Source organism: Gobius niger (assembly GCF_951799975.1).
Source record: "Gobius niger genome assembly, chromosome: 9".
Classification (NCBI taxonomy): Eukaryota; Metazoa; Chordata; class Actinopteri; order Gobiiformes; family Gobiidae; genus Gobius; species Gobius niger.
In genome coordinates this window covers 30,699,130-30,717,122 of record NC_136860.1, presented here as the reverse complement: position 1 = coordinate 30,717,122, position 17,993 = coordinate 30,699,130, and the positions used below count along the sequence as shown (strand labels likewise).

The 17,993-nt window shown below is 39.3% G+C and overlaps 1 protein-coding gene across 2 annotated transcripts in view; it reads right to left on the bottom strand.

The window, feature by feature from the left end:
* The window catches only part of LOC306968102 (neuropilin-2-like), a 205,034-nt gene that overhangs the window by 146,883 nt on the left and 40,158 nt on the right, over nt 1-17,993 (bottom strand). For both annotated transcript variants that reach the window (XM_079563393.1, XM_079563394.1), the window contains exon 3: nt 863-1,044. In XM_079563393.1, the coding sequence (XP_079419519.1) occupies nt 863-1,044 (182 nt within the window). The remainder of the gene's footprint in view (nt 1-862; nt 1,045-17,993) is intronic.

Below are 17,993 nucleotides of genomic sequence, written 5' to 3'. Positions count from 1 at the left end.
TTGAGCAACATCAGCTTCCTGGTTGTCAGCTACGCAGCGGCGGAGTGATCTGCTCGGTTACCGGATCTACAGTAGTTTGTTTACCTGCGGCCGACATTACTACACGTGGAATTCACAAAGGAGCTTTCTACAAATCAGATATGGCAACGTTTGGAGGACGACCCCATGATTTAGAAGAGGTTTTTAATGCAGGCTACTAGTTGCCATAGACATGCGCTAGCCTAGCACTAGCCGAGCATCGCTAAACTCTTCAAATATGAGGACTGCATGAATTAATACAGAAAACAGAAAACAACAACACTGAGAAAATGAGGCCCTATGTCAAAAATCCTGAAATATCCCTTTAAAACACATCAACATGCAGCATCAAAAACATAGTATGTATCACCACATTTACTGTGCTACACATGACTTTAAGTGATACCAGAGACACATTTCTATCTTGGTGGACAATAAAGTTTTTATATTCGTAAACTTTATGGGATACTAAAAATATGTGAGGAAAGTTAATGAGTTTGGACCACACTAACGTTTAATAGTGGCTTCCTCTTTCATTGTTTGTAATTTTAAAAAAAGCAGGTATTGGGCCTTTGAATCTTACAGCTTTTTGTTGCATGATTCAAATTTCTCTACCGTAAAAAGGCTCTGTGCACCGAACAAAAATCAGATTTTGCTTAGCAACTTCCGGGTTTCAGTGGAGAGTAAAGACTGTTTCCTGTCTGTGTTTTATTCCTATGGAGAGTTAGCCGTGTCTCGCTGAAATTGATATATTTGAACGGTGCATGGCAGAAAATAAGCAGATAAAACAGCACTGACATCTGAGGCCTACTGATAACCAGTGAGCGATAATTATGTCATTTACCTGTTTTGTAGATCTCGTAGCGTAGCGAGAAGCCTGCCCCCTGGTGTGCGTAATCGGACACAAACTTGATGTGCATAGACGGCCCGGAGGAGATGATCGGGGCAGGGGCGATGTTGCTGCAGTGCTTCCCCAAGAGGTCGCCCGTTTCTGAGTTCCCATCGTGGATCTCCACATAGTCGTACCTGCCGAAAGGGAGATCATGAGTTTATTATAGGACTCATTTGCTTTTGCGGATGATAGCGAAACGTCCTCAGCTCAAACAACTCAGTCCAGTCCAAGATTATAAGCTTCACAACAATGAAAACTTCCTGGACGACCTTTGCAAAAGTGGTAGTTGTATCCAATACTTCCAATAGCAAGAAAACTGTATTATTTCTTTCTTAAAGGGACTATACAGAGTTTAAAAATGTTAAAATTAAGTGTTAATATAGAAGCTGCAGTTACACGTATGACCTGACGTGGCAGTAGTGAGTATAAAATGGCTAATTTGCAGCTAGTCCCTTTAACCTTTTAACCCCTTAACTCCCACCTGAACCGAGCACATTTTCTCCAGTTTGGCTTTACCCCAGTCCAAAAGCTTCTGGAAAAAAGGTGTGAAATTGGCGACAGAACTGAGATGAAAACAATGATGAAGATGTGACAAAAAAGTGACAAAAAAACGACAAAAATGTGACAAAAAAAGACCAAAAAAATGACCAAAAAAATGACCAAAAAATGACCAAAAAATGACAAAAAAAGACAAAAAAGGACAAAAAATTTGACAAAAATGTGACAAAAAAATTGCAAAAAAATTACCAAAAAAATTACAAAAAAGTGAGCTGAAAAAAATGAGTTGAATACCCCCCCCAAAAAAAAAAAGAATGGAAAAAAAATCTGATGACGGGAGGAAAAAGATCCATTTAGATGAGCTTTGTTAGATCTTAGCTTGAGGTGTTACACTGGCCTACAGGATTTGGGTAAAGCTGAACTGGAGAAAATGCTCTCGGTTCAGGCGGGAGTTAAGAGGTTAACCCCCTCCCCGAGCACATTTTCTTACCCAGATCTAACAGCTTCTTGAACAAAGTGTCAAAATAGCAGCTAAAACAAGGACGAAAATACAACAGAAAAGGTGACCAAAAACACAACAAAAGAGAGAACAAAAACCTTTTTGCAGTGTTTGTTGCTTTTTCATCAAATTTTTGTCACTATATCATATTTTTGTCAACTTTTTGTCACTTTTTCATCAATTTTTTGTTACTTTTTCGTCAATTTTTTGTCACTTTTTCGTCAATTTTTGTCACTTTTTCGTCCATTTTTTGTCCCTTTTTCGTCAATTTTTTGTCACTTTTTCGTCAACTTTTTGTCACTTTTTCGTCAATTTTTTGTCACTTTTTTATCCATTTTTTGTCACTTTTTCATAAAATTTTGGTCACTTTTTCATCAATTTTTTGTCATATTTTCATCAATTTTTTGTCTCTTTTTAATCAATTTTTGTTGGTTTTTTTTGTCAATTTATTGTCACTTTTTGTCATTTTTTTGCATCAAATTTTTGTTGCCACTTTTTCATATTTTTGTCACTTTTTTGTTTTCAACAAAAGAGAGAACAAAAACCTGATTTAAAAAGTGATGAAAAAGCAAAAAAAGAGCCACAAAGGAGCAGCGGAAACGTGGCAGAAAAGCAACAATAGCTCAATGAAAAGACGACTAAAACACGACTAAAAAGCAAGGAAAAAGGGGGTGAACTAAAACTATGGTCTCAGCTTTACTCTGGCCTATAGGCTATAAGCTAAAGTCTATTCTTTTCTCATCCTACTTAATTATTTAAATGACTGCCTTACTTCCACCACCTCTGCGCTCTAACCACATGTACAGTTGTGCCACATTTTCCCACCAGTCCTCAGCACAGCCCAACATTTTTCCCACAGTGACTTCAATTAAAGAACCAAATTCCCCTCCATTTTGTCCTCACAGTTATTATTGATGATGTTACCAGATGAAAGCCAACGTAATGCCATGCCTGTGTTTGAACAGTACTGGGAATCCGACATGAAAGCTCAGAGTCCTGTCCCGGGGTCACATGTTTGCGAGTGAAAAAGGTCCACGCCGCGGTCAGACGGACTGAACTGCAGGTGAACTCGTGCGGCTTCTGATGCTTCAAGGGCGTTAATGTGGAACTGATGAGGCCAGTTTTACGTGTCTGCTCTGCTTCCGATTCAATCACCGTCTTATCGCAGCCCCTGCACTTCCTGTTTCTCAACGCCAAAGGATAACTCTAGAAGTTTCATCATTAATACTATAAAAGTAACCATAGCTTTCCTCAGCAACAGCCATGCCTATACAGTGCCTGATCTGCCCCTCTCTGTGAGCAGCACAAAGCCACACAAATCCCCCTTCTGCATTTTTGACCCCTATTCCTGTTTTCTTTCATGTTTCTTGAAGCACAATGGTCTGGCAGCCGCAGCAGGAGCGTTGCCTGCAAGTCTGGATACCACAGCCCCACCTGCCCAGCTTTAAAATAGCTTTCATTGGACCTGGTTACATTACATTGTCATTGTATTGTTGACTATAAGTATGACATGAATGGTTTTGTTGATCAATGAAAACATGAACAAGAATGAACAGAAGGGACTTTTCATGCCCATGTATAAGCACATGTTACAGATCCATTCACCTCTTAACCCCCGCCTAAACCAAGAGCATTTCCTCCAGTTAAACTTTACCCAAATCTAAAAGCATGCAGCCTGTAGGCCAGTGTAACGCCTAAATTGAAAGCTAAGACCTACAAAAGTCATTTAAACTGATCTTTATCCCTGCATTTTTTTTCGTGTTGTAGTCACTTTTTTGACATTTCTTTTCATCGATTTTTCTCACTTTGTTGCCACTTTTCTGTTACTCTTTTTGAAGTTTTTGTTGCGTTTTCATCACATTTTTGTCACACTTTCGTCAAACATTTGTCACTTTATCATATTTTTGTCATTTTTTATGTCAACGTTTTGTCACTTTTTCATCAATTTTTGTCACTTTTTTGTCATGTTTGTACATTTTTGTTACTTTTTCATATATTTTTTGTCCATTTTTTGTCACATTTTGTCATTTTTTTTATCACATTTTTGTCAATTCTTTGTCGTATTTTTGTCATTTTTTTTATCAACTTTTTGTCATATTTTTGTCACTTTATCATCATATTTTTGCCACTTTTTCATCATATTTTTGTCACTTTTTTGCCACTTTTTTGTTATTTTTTTGTTACTTTTTTCATATTTTTTTCATATTTTTTTCAATTTTTTAATCAACTTTTTGTCATATTTTTGTCACTTTTTCATCATATTTTTGCCACTTTTTCATCATATTTTTGCCACTTTTTCATCATATTTTTGTTACTTTTTGTCATTTTTTCATCATTTTTTATTTCACTTTTTCATCATATTTTTGTCATTTTTTCATCTTTTTTTTTTTTTTACTTTTTCATATTTTTGTCACTTTTTTGTTTTCATCTTTGTTTTCGTCTTGTGTTTGTTATTTTGCTAGTTTTTTCCAGAAGCTTTTAGATTTGGGTAAAGCCAAACTGGAGGAAATGTGCTCTTTTCAGGCGGGGCTAAAGATGTTAGGTAGTTCTATATCTTTTTAATTAATATTTATTACATAATACAACAAACACAAAACATCCCATGATAAGAATATTTTCCGTACACAGACGTTACTTCAATCTACAAAAGAGATGTTCGTGAGCCACAATTATGCACAAACTCTGTCCCCCTCAGTGCTAAACTCCTGTCACCAAACTGCGACTGCATTCTGGGGTTTATCTGAGAACAATCGTGCGACAGTGTTTTGCCGCTGTGGACATCTCGGTCGTGATCTGACTCATTTGGCTCCGACACAGCAGACCGTGGAGCGAATGCCGCCGCTGCCGCTGCTGTTATGGGAGAGTGGTTTATAAAATGGGCTCCGGCACCTTGAGTGATCGCAGGAAATAGATGTTTGGAACAATCGAAGTCGCAGACAGAGTTAATGGAGCGAGAAATTATTTAAGTTATTGGAAGACGGAGCAAAAGTAAAGAAGGTGATGCGTTTCATGGGCACAAAGCTCACGATGTTGGAGATGTGAACCTATGCACAACGACACCAAAGTTTTACTGACGTTTGAATCATTTAAATGTCGATTAGGACTGATTTTTGATCGTTTTTTTTTAATGTTTTTTCTATTGTTGGTTTGTGTGATTTTGCAAACAATGCAATAGTTCATCAGCCAAAGCAACGACAGTGTCCCAGAAAAGAAAAAGCTTTGAATGTCAAAGGATGAATGAAAAACAAAATGCAACATTAAGTCATAAGTCACGTAGATACAAGGCACTATATAAATTCTTCTTCAATTTTTTCAGTCCAGCTTTACCCAAATCTAAAGGCCAGTGTAATGCATTGTTGCGTCTTTATATTTTATTTTCATTGCTTTTTTTGTTTCGTTTTCGTCACTTTTTCGTGGATTTTCTGTTGCATTTTCATCACACAATTTTGTCACTTTTCATCAGTTTTTTGTCAAATTTTCAACACTTTTCTGTCAGTTTTTCATATTTTTTTAATCCTTTTTCATCACTTTTTTGTCAGTTTTTATTCAATTTTTCATCTGTTTTTGTTTTAACACTTTTTTGTCTGTTTTAACACTTTTTTGTCTGTTTTTCAACACTTTTTTGTCTGTTTTTCAACACTTTTTTGTCTGTTGTAACACTTTTTTGTCTGTTTTAACACTTTTTTGTCTGTTTTTCAACACTTTTTTGTCTGTTTTAACACTTTTTTGTCTGTTTTTCAACACTTTTTTGTCTGTTTTAACACTTTTTTGTCTGTTTTTTAACACTTTTTTAATAAGTTTTCACCACTTTTTGTCACTTTTTCAACATTTTTAGTCAATTTTTCATCCGTTTTTGTCCTTTTTTCATCACTTTTTTGTCCGTTTTGTCACCACTTTTTATCTGTTTTTATCACTTTTTTTGGTCTGTTTTTCACCACTTTTTTGTCACTTTTTCCATCTCGTTTTTGTCACTTTTCTGCTACTCTTTTGTGGCCTTTTTGTTTGCATTTTCATCGCTTAATTAAGTCACTTTTTCATTCCTTTTTTGTCAAAATTGTGTTGCTGTTTTTGAATTGCAAGACCTTTCCAACACCAATGATTTACATAGATATCTATATTTCAATGTAAAACCAGAACAGCCGTTTTGGAAAGTGTGTGGCCATTTTGTTTTGGAGACAACATTTGGGGGGCCCAGGCAAACCACTCCTTAGAAGAGGCATCGATCAGTAAAATACAGTAAGCATTTGTCTGCCTCATAACTTTTTTTTTTTCCTGTAAAATGACAAAACCCACATCAAACACCAGTAAACCTCCCTCCGCTGTTCAACGACTCCAGTGCGTAACAATACGAGCGCACACAGGCTCCCCCCTGTCACAATAACAGACGGGATTGACAGCTTCCTCGCTCCTGCCTTTTGGACCTACACTATAGCGGCGGAAAAGCAAAAGCCCGTCCCGGCACGTGTTCCTTTGTGAGTGTCGGCGTTTACCTGACAGGTGACACAATGCGGGTCGCGCACCTCCCACTCTCCCATCACGCTTCGGCGAGACAGTTTCCGAGAGTTTTTTTTGTGTTTTTTTTTGTGAGCGTGGATGTTGGGAAGTGTCACCATCGCTGTCATGTTTCCCCCAAGAGAAGACAAGCGATCCTCCCCCTCCCTTTGGTGAACTGACAACTTTGTTTAACAGCGGCACCGGCCCACTTCCACTATCTCGCATTGTCTATTATTCTCTGACAATTTTACAGTTTTTTTTTTCTGTACAAATGTGGTTTTATGCAAATTACTCTCACACTATAAAAAGCATTGAGTTTTTTTTTATACAAAATCATCGTGTGAGATTGTAGTATTTTTGTTAATGACCGTAATCTGCAAGTGTTGAAATTGTGGTTAAATCGTGGAATTCTGCCTCTTTACTACAACAAAGGGGAGCCTAAACAGTCATAGAGGGATACTAAATTTGTAAAGCACTGAAATGTATTATTCCAGATATTTGCTGGATCCTTTCCCATAAAATATTGGGAGAAACGTCACTGGACTGATGCTGATCTTATAATAAAAAGAAGAAGTGGAAACCAGGTCTGTGTAACACCTCATTTGAAAGCTAAGACCCAAAACAAAAACTGATCTTTTTCCTCGCATTGTTGCTGTGTTGTGTCACCTTTTTGTTTTTTTAGTTTAGAGCTTAGAGTTTTTGTAATTTTTTTGTTGAGTTTTTATCACATTTTTAGTGATTTTTTGTAATTTTTTTGTTGAGTTTTTGTCACATTTTTGTTGAGTTTTTGTCACATTTTTGCTGAGTTTTTGTCACATTTTTGCTGAGTTTTTGTCACATTTTTGCTGAGTTTTTGTCACATTTTTGCTGAGTTTTTGTCACATTTTTGATGAATTTTTGTCACATTTTTGGTTGAGTTTTTGTCACATTTTTGCTGAGTTTTTGTCACATTTTTGTTGAGTTTTTGTCACATTTTTGCTGAGTTTTTGTCACATTTTTGTTGAGTTTTTGTCACATTTTTGCTGAGTTTTTGTCACATTTTGTTTTTAGTTTTTGTCACATTTTTTTGCGTTTACATCCTTGTTTTCTTTTTCATTTTTTGTGGCTGTTTTGGTGCTTTTTTCCCAAGAAGCTTTTTGATTAGGGTGAAGCCAAACTGGAGAAAATGGGATCGGTTCAGGTGGGAGTAAAGAGGTTAAACTATGCATTCTGTGTTCCAATATCAATGAATACTGAAGGAAAATGTATTTTTCTTCATCCTTTTCTTGGATTGATCCAAAATAAGACGAAATGAGGAGCAGATACATGTGTTTGCTTTGATGCGTTCTTGTGTGTGAAATAAACCACTTTCAAAGCTATTGCTGTACCATCATGTGAAAGCTGATTGGGTCATTTAGTTCCTGGATGGGAGAGCGTGAGGGAACACCAGCAGCCGCCTGAGTGAATGGTGTGTGAGTGAGTCAGTCTACCCCCAGGGCAGATGTGGCTAAACACGGGGCGAGTGTGAAAGGACAGAGTGCAGCACAAAACAGTCAGTAAGTAAGTTAGTAAGTAAGTAAGTAAGTAAGTAAGTAAGTAAGTAAGTAAGTAAGTAAGTAAGTAAGTAAGTAAGTAAGTAAGTAAGTAAGTAAGTAAGTAAGTAAGTAAGTAAGTAAGTAAGTAAGGAAGGAAGGAAGGAAGGAAGGAAGGAAGGAAGGAAGGAAGTAAAGGAAGGAAGGAAGTTAGTAAGGATGGAAAGAAGGAAGGAAGTAAAGGAAGGAAGGAAGTTAGTTAGTAAGGAAGGAAGGAAGTTAGTAAGGATGGAAGGAAGGAAGGAAGGAAGGAAGGAAGGAAGGAAGGAAGGAAGGAAAGGAAGGAAGTTAGTAAGTAAGGATGGAAGGAAGGAAGGAAGGAAGGAAGGAAGGAAGGAAGGAAGGAAGGAAGGAAGGAAGTAAAGGAAGGAAGGAAGTTAGTTAGTTAGTTAGTAAGGATGGAAGCAAGGAAGGAAGGAAGGAAGCAAGGAAGGAAGGAAGTTAGTAAGGATGGAAGGAAGGAAGGAAGCAAAGGAAGGAAGGAAGGAAGTTAGTAAGGATGGAAGGAAGGAAGGAAGTAAAGGAAGGAAGGAAGGAAGTTAGTAAGGATGGAAGCAAGGAAGGAAGTAAAGGAAGGAAGGAGTATGTAAGTAAGTCAAGTACGTAAGTAAGTCAAGTACATAAGGAAGGAAGGAAGAAAAGGAAGTAAAGGAAGAAAGGAAGAAAGGAAGTTAGTAGTAAGGAAGGAAGGAAGGAAGTAAAGGAAGGAAGGAAGTTAGTTAGTAAGGAAGGAAGTATGTAAGTAAGTCAAGTACATAAGGAAGGAAGGAAGAAAAGGAAGTAAAGGAAGAAAGGAAGGAAGGACGTTAGTTAGTAAGGAAGGAAGGAAGTAAAGGAAGGAAGGAAGTTAGTTAGTAAGGAAGGAAGTATGTAAGTAAGTCAAGTACATAAGGATGGAAGGAAGGAAGAAAAGGAAGTAAAGGAAGAAAGGAAGGAAGGAAGTTAGTTAGTAAGGAAGGAAGTATGTAAGTAAGTAAGTAAGTCCTTCCTCCTTCCACTGTGCAGCTCTCTCCGATCCACAACAGTCTTTCAAGTGCAGCAGGCGAATATAATCCCTCTATTCCTCCAGTGAACAAACATTAGCCAGAACAATCAATTTAGTAGGGATGGAAGATTTGCGTGGCTTAGCTGTGAGTCTTGCCCAGATACCTCCTCATTTGTCCCTTTTTTCGTTTCCTGTAGCGCCTCTTCAGTGTCCAATACTCTCTACAGTGAAAAAAATCCACTGAACCTCCACAAAAACACAGCAAAATTGTACAAAAGCATCCGGTAAAACACGCGGAAACTACAAATGCCGCTCGCAGAAAACGAAAAAACACTGCTGTAACAAGAGAGAGTGAGGTTGCTGCTTGTTTATGCATCGCCATGACATATGAAGCGAGTTGATCGATCATTTTAATGAAGTGGTCTCAGTTTATATCACACTTCATGTAGTGGTGGAAGCTGGTATCAAAATGTGTTCTACTGACTGAGCTACTGTAGCCTCTAAAAGTACGTTTCAGTCTAATTTATATTCATTTCTGAAGTTATAAAAGAGCCCCAAGCACAAATTAGTTTTAAGCCCACAGGTCTATTCTGACTAAATACCAAATTGTGGAATAACTCGTCAATGAGCTTTCCACTGATGCATTTTCAAAGAAAGGCAGGGATCGGAATCGGTCGATATTGGCAGCGTTTTGGTTAAAGTGATTAATTCAGACCCAGGGAACATACATATTTCATGTAGCACATTATGAATTGTGATGTTTTGCGAAACGCTGGTGGATTTCTTGCTTTGAAAAGAATCTCCGCGCATCTTTTAACAACCTCTTAACACCATCATGCGCCTGACTGCAGGGCAAACGGCATAACAAAAGGAGATTGTCCCATCGGTGCCTGACTTTGCCTCCAAAAACCCTCTCCAAAAACTAAAATTACAGCTTCTTTTAACATTTCGTTTGGAGAGACTTGGCCAGAGGCAGCGGCGTGGGCGCACAAGAAAGAGCCCGAAAAAAAAGGGAGGGAAAAAAAAAAAAGAAAGAAGAAAAATCAAGACAAGATATAATTTAACACTTCCCGAATGCGAAATGAGCTATTACTATGATAGATTGGTTCGCAGATGAGAGAGATGGTGCGACCGGGAGATGTCTGAGGTGAGGAAGGCGGGGAAAATTAGAGAAATATTTGACAAGCGCAGAGGCAGAACATGAGACTGGATGTGCAATGCCAGACTTTGCAGACAGACGGGGCCAGGTGGGACCACGGCTCCTCCAGCCTCCAGCGCTGTGACTGGACCGGAGCAGGAAGCGTTCACACACTGGGCGTTCACACACTGGGGCACGCTACGGCTTTCTGCTTCACTTAAAGGAGGGGTGATTCATATGTTTTTTTTTTTGCCATCATAAACATAAATAGCCCTCCATCAGAGCTCGGTTGGTGACTGAAGCTCCACAAGATTTATATCGGTCACATATCACAGGATTGCTTACGCTTACAATCTGACGGAGGCTGCTTTATGACCGACACAGGAGGAGAATACAGGGGGAATAATTCAGATTAAAGATATCCATTTAAAACTTTACAAAACTGATGTAAATATTGCAAGTTTTCTCTCATCTTCTGTTTTCATGTAAAAATAAGGTGCTTTATATATAAAAATTGAGAAAATTGCCTATATTTTAGCAACAAAATCTAAATACTGGAGCAATGGTTTTAATCTATGACTTTATTTTGTTGATATATAAGATACAAAGATTTTTATCAGAGGAGATTATGGATATATTGTGGATATATTTTTTGAATAAGCCATCTGTAATTCAACCTGGATACACTTAAAAGGACTATACAGAGTTTAAAAATGTTAAAGCAGTACTAAGTAACTCTTCCCCCTAGAGGCCATAAGCGCAACTGCAGGTGTAGTAGCAAGTTACGATTTTTTAACGTATTAATTGTCTTGGAGAGTAAATACGATGCTGACAGGAAAGGCGAAGGGAGATAGGGTTACTGTGCATCCAATTATACAATGGAAATATTTTTTTTTCACTCAAACTTGGCTGTAAATACTGTTTAAAGTGACCTTAGCCCGCAGTTAGCTTTGCCCATTAGCATGTTAGCTTCTTCTTCGTGATTCCATTAGTGTGTATTGCTTGCTTCGGACCGGTGGCAGTCAAATTGCAAACATGGTTTTCTGTCCAGAGACACCAGGGGGAGATGAAAGACCCTCCAATCATCCCATAAACACTTGTATTACCCCCACAGGGACTACGAAAAGGATTTATTAAGGTAAACACGTTACTTAGTACTGCTTTAAAACTAAGTATTTTCCTCCCCCTACATGTTCCAGCCATGTCCTAATGTGTAGAATGAGCCCAGACCTGTTCACCACAACTGCCTCTCAAATCACCGTCACTCAAAAAGGTCTTAATTCGGGCCCGAAGTGCCGTCATGCACGAGTTTAATATAGAGACTGCAGTTACGCGTAAGACCTGAGGTGGCAGTAGTGAGTATAAAATGACCAACTTGCATCTAGTCTCTTTAAACAAAAGCAGTGATTAGTCAGATTAGTTGACATGCATATTTTTGGCGATCAGACCCCGGCGTTGATACATGAAGGGGTGGAGGTGGGTCGCAGCACAGCCGGGAAGCGAACAAGCCATGGATGCTGGAGGCTTGAAAACAGAACCGAGGGCGCTGATTGGCTGGAGGTAATTGATGCTGAATTTAATCTCCCAGGTTAAATTTACCCCATGTGAAAAAAATCAGCAAATTCTGCTTTTATTTGCCGTTCAAAGCTCAATAAATCGGGCTAGAGAATAGATATTAAAAAATCCTCACAAAAAAAAGTTGTTTTTTCAGAAAACGTGAGGAAAGTTTTTTAATTTCTCCCGTCTTTAGCTGCTGCTATGGCCACGACTGTCTCCCAGAAAGTAAATTACCAATTTGGATTAGAGCAGTGGATACCAAATATATTAACAAACATGCATATGAAAGATAAGGCAGCGCTGTTGTAAGAGTCTTTCCAGGAAATCTCCAGCTCACTAGCAGACAAAGCATCATAAATAAGCATCGCAAAGGGAGAGTTTGGTCTTTTTTTAAAATCTGAAACCAAAACTAAGGTAGAAATATGACTAAACTGCTCGATTGATCAGACTGTGTTACTGCCAGTTGACCTCAAAGTTGAGCACCGCTGATCCAAACACCTCCAAACATTAACAAGCCATTTTATTGCTGTGGGTTTTTTTCAGTGTAAAGCTCGAGGCTGTGCACTCAGATGGATCTATCGGGGAGGACTTTGAGGTTGGCGCTGGAGTCTGCTCATGTGTGGGAGGAATACGGGCTGCTAACAAACTGGTTAATCCCAAATCTGCTCCACTCACAGAATTCACCAATCACTGGAAACTGCCATGGGCTCCGCAGCGAGGAGAAATTTGGCTAACCCACATATTTGCACTCAGAAATGAACGAGAAAAAAAAAGAAGCTATAGGGCCAAACCAAAAAAAAAAAAAGAAAAGCCTTTGAAGCTTAGCATGTTGATCGGTCAATATATTCTAAAATACAAACTTCGCTAAATTGTGTAGTCCAGTTAATAGTACATTCACAGGACTGAGATTAAACATCGTCAGAACTAGAAGATTTTTGCCATAGGAGCAACTTTGAAATAATTCAGACTCAAGGTTTTTCGAACTGCATAGCCTATAAACTAGGGCTGCTCGATTATTGAAAAAAATTATAATCACGATTATTTTAGTCATAATTGAATACACGATTATTCAAACGATTATTTGTAGCCTTTAAAAAAAAGTCCTTATTTTATTGATATATTTATTAATGAAAAAAAACTACGCTGAATATTTTCTGTTTTCTGAACAGTCATAATAGTACAAATGATTCCAAGCTTGCCTCGATTAAGGAGAGGTCTCTGTTTCACACCCGCCCCCTGCTGGCCAGCCCTCACACCTGCGCAAGCAAACTGAGCAGCGCGGCCTGATGACATCATCACACAGCGCGGTTTGTTTTTATTATGCAAAAAGCATGAGCCATGGCAGGTGAAATGTGAAGGGAAAATAATCCCAGCGCCGTGAAATAATGCAAGAAAAAAAAAAATTAAATAAAAATAAAAAAAATTTAAAAAAAAAATTGAAAAAAAAAATGGAAAAAATTGGGGGGGAAAATTGAAAAAATAAAATAAAAAAAACTTTTTGATTATGCTAATTTTTTTAATCGTTTAGTGTAATAATCGAAATCGTAATTGAATTTCGATTAATTGCACAGCCCTATTATAAACTGGAATAAACTTAGAATCTTTGGAAATAGAGTCAGCTTTTGTCAATTATTTACCTGAAGTGAAAGTTGAGAAGAGGTAGATCTGTGTTCTCACACAGTGTCAAAGGGAAGAGGTTAAAACAATAGCCACCCCACAAGTCCTTCCGAACATCCTGATCCTTCGCACGCATGAATTGGACTCACGCTTTCCAACTTTCGGTTTTACAAAGTGGAATTTCCTGTCACGTCGACACCAACAAATCCCTGCGCATCATACTGCACACTCCCTGCTTTTTAATTACTATATAAAGCAACAAAACAAGGAAAAACACTGGATTCCTTTTACTTTAACTTTGCCCATATATGAACTCCCTCTCCTCCTCTTCTGTTAGTGCCCACACCTGCACATTTCTGACCTCCGGGCGCCCCCTGTTACAGCAGACTCACACACTCACACACACACAGCCACACAAACGCAGCAGGGTGAAGGGTGTTAATGTGTCACCGTGTTGTTCTAACTCAGCGACACAGTACAGCAGTTCAGACAGGCTTTGATCGCACCGCCTCCCGGGTTCAAAGCTGCCTATAGCTGCAGAAATGCCCGGGCTGAGCGCATTGAATGGGGAGCAGCGGCAGAACAGTGTTTCGTTTTTCGAAGCTAGGCACGATGATTTCAAATGATTAAGATTCATTGTTGTATGCAGTATTAAATCAATATTTGTATTGGCCTGATGGGGGGACTTATCTTTTCCTGATTTTCTTGACACAAATCCTACAGAATCAGCTTTTTTTTTTGCTTTGAACGACCTTATTGCCCCATTTCCTCTTCAAAAACATACCGGGAGTGGTGTTTTTGCTTCATTCATTCAGGTTTTAGTAATACTGACTAATTATGACGCTTCCTCTAATGCTGTAAGTGCTTTATTTGCCATTGGACACCTGTGCAACGAAACAGTGTTCAGGTGTTAGTCCTGAGCTGCTGCGACTGAGCCACGCTGGTACTGTGGGCCGACCTGACCATGTTTTTGGAGGTCGGGGGAAACCGTAGCACCCGGAGGAAACCTGGCTGGCTGCCTCCTGGGTTTTTCCGGTGTTTCAGAGCGTGGTGTCCTGCACTGATCAGCTCCTTCACCTCCTTCCTCTTGTGCAGCTCCCTCCGTTCCACAACAGTCTTTCACCCTTTTCTGGGAAGAGCAGTCAATCTGTTTTATTCTCCAGTGAACGTCCCTTAGCCAGAACACTAGTAGAAGTCATCTGTGTGTCTTGCCCGTATACCTCCTTGTGTTTCTCTTATTTCTCTGTAGCGCCTCTTGCGACGCCTCCACTGTGCTGCAGGTGTGGGGGGCTCTTGGTGCCTCTTCAGTGTTTCCGAAGAAGAAATGTGTGGGCAAAGGTATAGCTATGGCAAAGAAATGTTCTGCTTACTGCCCAACTCCTGTTCTGAAAACTGTTGTCCAAAGCATAGTATTGTCTCACCTACATTACTGCCCTATAGTGTGGTCCAATGCTACACAAAAGCATCTTCAGAGACTTCAAATTGCTCAGAACAGAGCAGCTTGAGTTGTGCTTCACTGTCCTTTCCGCACTAATGTCCGTGAGATGCACAGGAGACTGTCTTGGTTAACGGTTGAGGCTAAACTACAGGCCAGTCTCCTCATGTTCATGCACAAAGTTGTGATGGACAAACAGACCCAGACCCAAAAGTAACTCAATGAAAAGAACTGTTCTGTATGAGGAGCAAACGCCTGGAACTCGTTTCCTTTTAATATCAGAAATACTAAGAGTAAACCACACTTTAAGCTGAAAGTAAAAGGTCAATTAGCTCAGTACTTGTGAGCTTAGTCACTGTGTGTTATATGTGTCCTATAAGGTTGCATGATTATATGAAATGTGTTCATGTGTACATTCATGCATTCTATTTTAACTGGTTTGTAATTTGATTTTGTGTCAGGACCCCAGGAAGACTAGCAACCACTTGTGGGCACTAATGGGGATCCTAATAAAGAATAAAGAATAAAGAATAAAGAATAAAATGTGTAGGTCTCAAATGTCTTACAGCTCATACACTGTTCAGGACCATTATGGACTCTTTGCAGTAAAAACAATCTGCGGAACCTCCACAAAAACACGGCAAAGACGTACAAAAGCATCCAGCAAAACAGTGTCTAACGCAGAAAGGCACAGGCAAAAAACGATGAAGCGCTCCAGCCTACATTTCCTGGGTTTTGTTGTGTAATAGATCAGAAGTCCTCCCCAATTCAAAGCCCATGAACCATCGCAACATCCAATCGGAGCAGGTCTGTACAATTGTTTTCATTCATTATTGTTTTGTTAGCATGCTGTTAGCTACATTAAAGCCTGTACTTTCCATCCAAGACAAACAATGCCCACTGATGCCTGCAGGGGGCGTTCCAACTAATCATTATGATGTAAACCGAGACAGTCCTTGGTAATAAAGTGCTTTTTCCATTCACAGATTTTCCATTTACAAAGATTTCAAAAGAGAGCCAAACAATCTCCAACTCATCTTCTAATGACTAGCTTTTCACCACTTCTTTGCCATAACTTTAGCCCTGGTCTGTCTTTCTGGGAACTTAGCATTTGCACAGCTATTAAAGTTCTCAAAACCAAACCAAAATAGGACACGATCTTCTCCCTCCGTTTATTTGTGATGGCCTGTCCGCTGTATTAAAAAAAAAAAAAACAGCTTTTCTCGGTCAAACAATATCAAGCTGGTGATTAACTGGAGGAAGAGTGGAGGCTCAAGCTCCGAAATGATGTTTAGACAAAGTATAATTATTTTTCAATGAACCGCACAGACGCCACCGAACTGTTTGTTTCCTTTTTCCATTATCTCATGCTTTTGAGGGGAAGCGGAATAATCAAACGGGTCCAAAACGGGCCGTGTTTTGAAATAGGCATCTGCGCAAAACAAATTGTATAACTTTTGGGGTTTGTTTTTAGACGCTCGAGCGTGACGTTGTATCTCTGTATCAATTATATGGTATTTTAATGAGATCTGTTATCAGGCCTTTCCAACTGCGCCCTTAAATACTAACAATAGATTAAACGTTTCAGGAACACAAGAATAAACACATGGCTTGCGAAATGAGTTTACACCCCTATTATACATTATAGGACATTTCTTAGACTTTTTTCGAAACCTCCCTCTCCTGTGATCCCAGCGTCTGCAGGTCAGTAGATACTGTGGCTCTGCGTGTCCGAGCGAATAAACCTCTCCCTGCTCCAGCTCCCATTGATCTTAACGCAAACGTACAGGCACCTGCTAAATGCCCACACGGCCCGTCATGGCCGCGCTTCCCTCTCCTCTATCATCTCTCCGTCTGTTTCTGTACCTCGGTGTCCGGAGGCGACTGTCACACCGCATCACGACAAAACTTCAAGCACTGTAGGATCACGACGGGACTGCAATTTCTTTTCACTTCGGAAGTATGAGATGGAGAAATGTTGCCGCTATAAAGGCCACGTAGCTGCAAGACTGATACTATACATCAGGGGTAGGCAACGTCAGGGTTAGGTTAGCTTAGGTTAATTTATCTGTACCCGTGGGTAAATTCGTTTTGCAATTCTGAGAACTAGTTGACACATTAAAACACATTTTACAAAGATAAAACATCACACATATAAAATACAAAACTTGTAAGTGCTCCACATACTAACAGGATGTGCCTTTGGTACAAAAACAACTGAAATTTAAGCCACTTGACAGTAACAAAGATAAAAAACCTGTGTCAGGGGCAATTTGATCCCGACTTGTTCATAAAGGAAAGGGCAGCGGGAACAAAGCTTTTCTTAAAACAGTTTGTGTGGCTCATTGGCATCAAAAACCGACGTCCAGACGGAAGCAATCGAAACTCTGAGTGCAAAGGATGCTCTGAGTCTTTTGCGATGCTTCGTGCCATCCTCTCTAACTGTCTATCATGCAGAAAGTCCAAACTGGTGCTAGTGCTAGATCGTATGCTCAGGAGGGACAGTCTGCTGTGAAAATGTGAGATATCATGACACAAATTAAGGTTAGGGCCAGGGAAATGGTTAACCTCCTAACTCCCGCCTGAATCGAGAGGATCTTTTTTCTCACGTCATCAGATATTTTTTTCCAACATTTTTTTGTTGAGTATTCAACTCATTTTTGCAACTTTTTTGTCATTTTTTCGTCAATTTTTGTCACTTTTTTTTATCACATTTTTGTCCGTTTTTTGTCACATTTTGTCACATTTTTGTCATTTTTTCGTCCATTTTTAATCCATTTTTTGCCAAACTGGAGAAAATGTGCTCGGTTCGGGTGGGAGTTAAGGGGTTAAAATGTTAAAATGGGGAAAACAAATCATTTTTGTTTGAGCTGAAACAACCAGGGGCAACAGCATCAACATCATCAAAGACACCGGTAAAACCTAAACTCTTTTCCCCTGTACCAGACTGGTATCGTTTAACGGTACCCAGTTCTACTCATGCACAAACAACGCTGGCATTTGTAGAAAATGGTGCTTTACTGTTGGCTAAATTTGGCAGGTCTTTTCACAATGATGAAAATCGGCCCTCCGCCAAGCACACTTGCCGACCCCTGCTATACATGACACAATACAAAAATACAAAATTCGACATAGACAAAGAGCGTCCAGTATCGCTCAGAACCAGCAGGTGATGTAAAACTTAAACATGAACCTGGAAAAAAAAGGCATTGGTAGTGACTTCACACAGTCGTGGAGTGTATCAGAGTTTGGCTCCTGTGGATCTGGAGCGATTGGGACATATATTCCT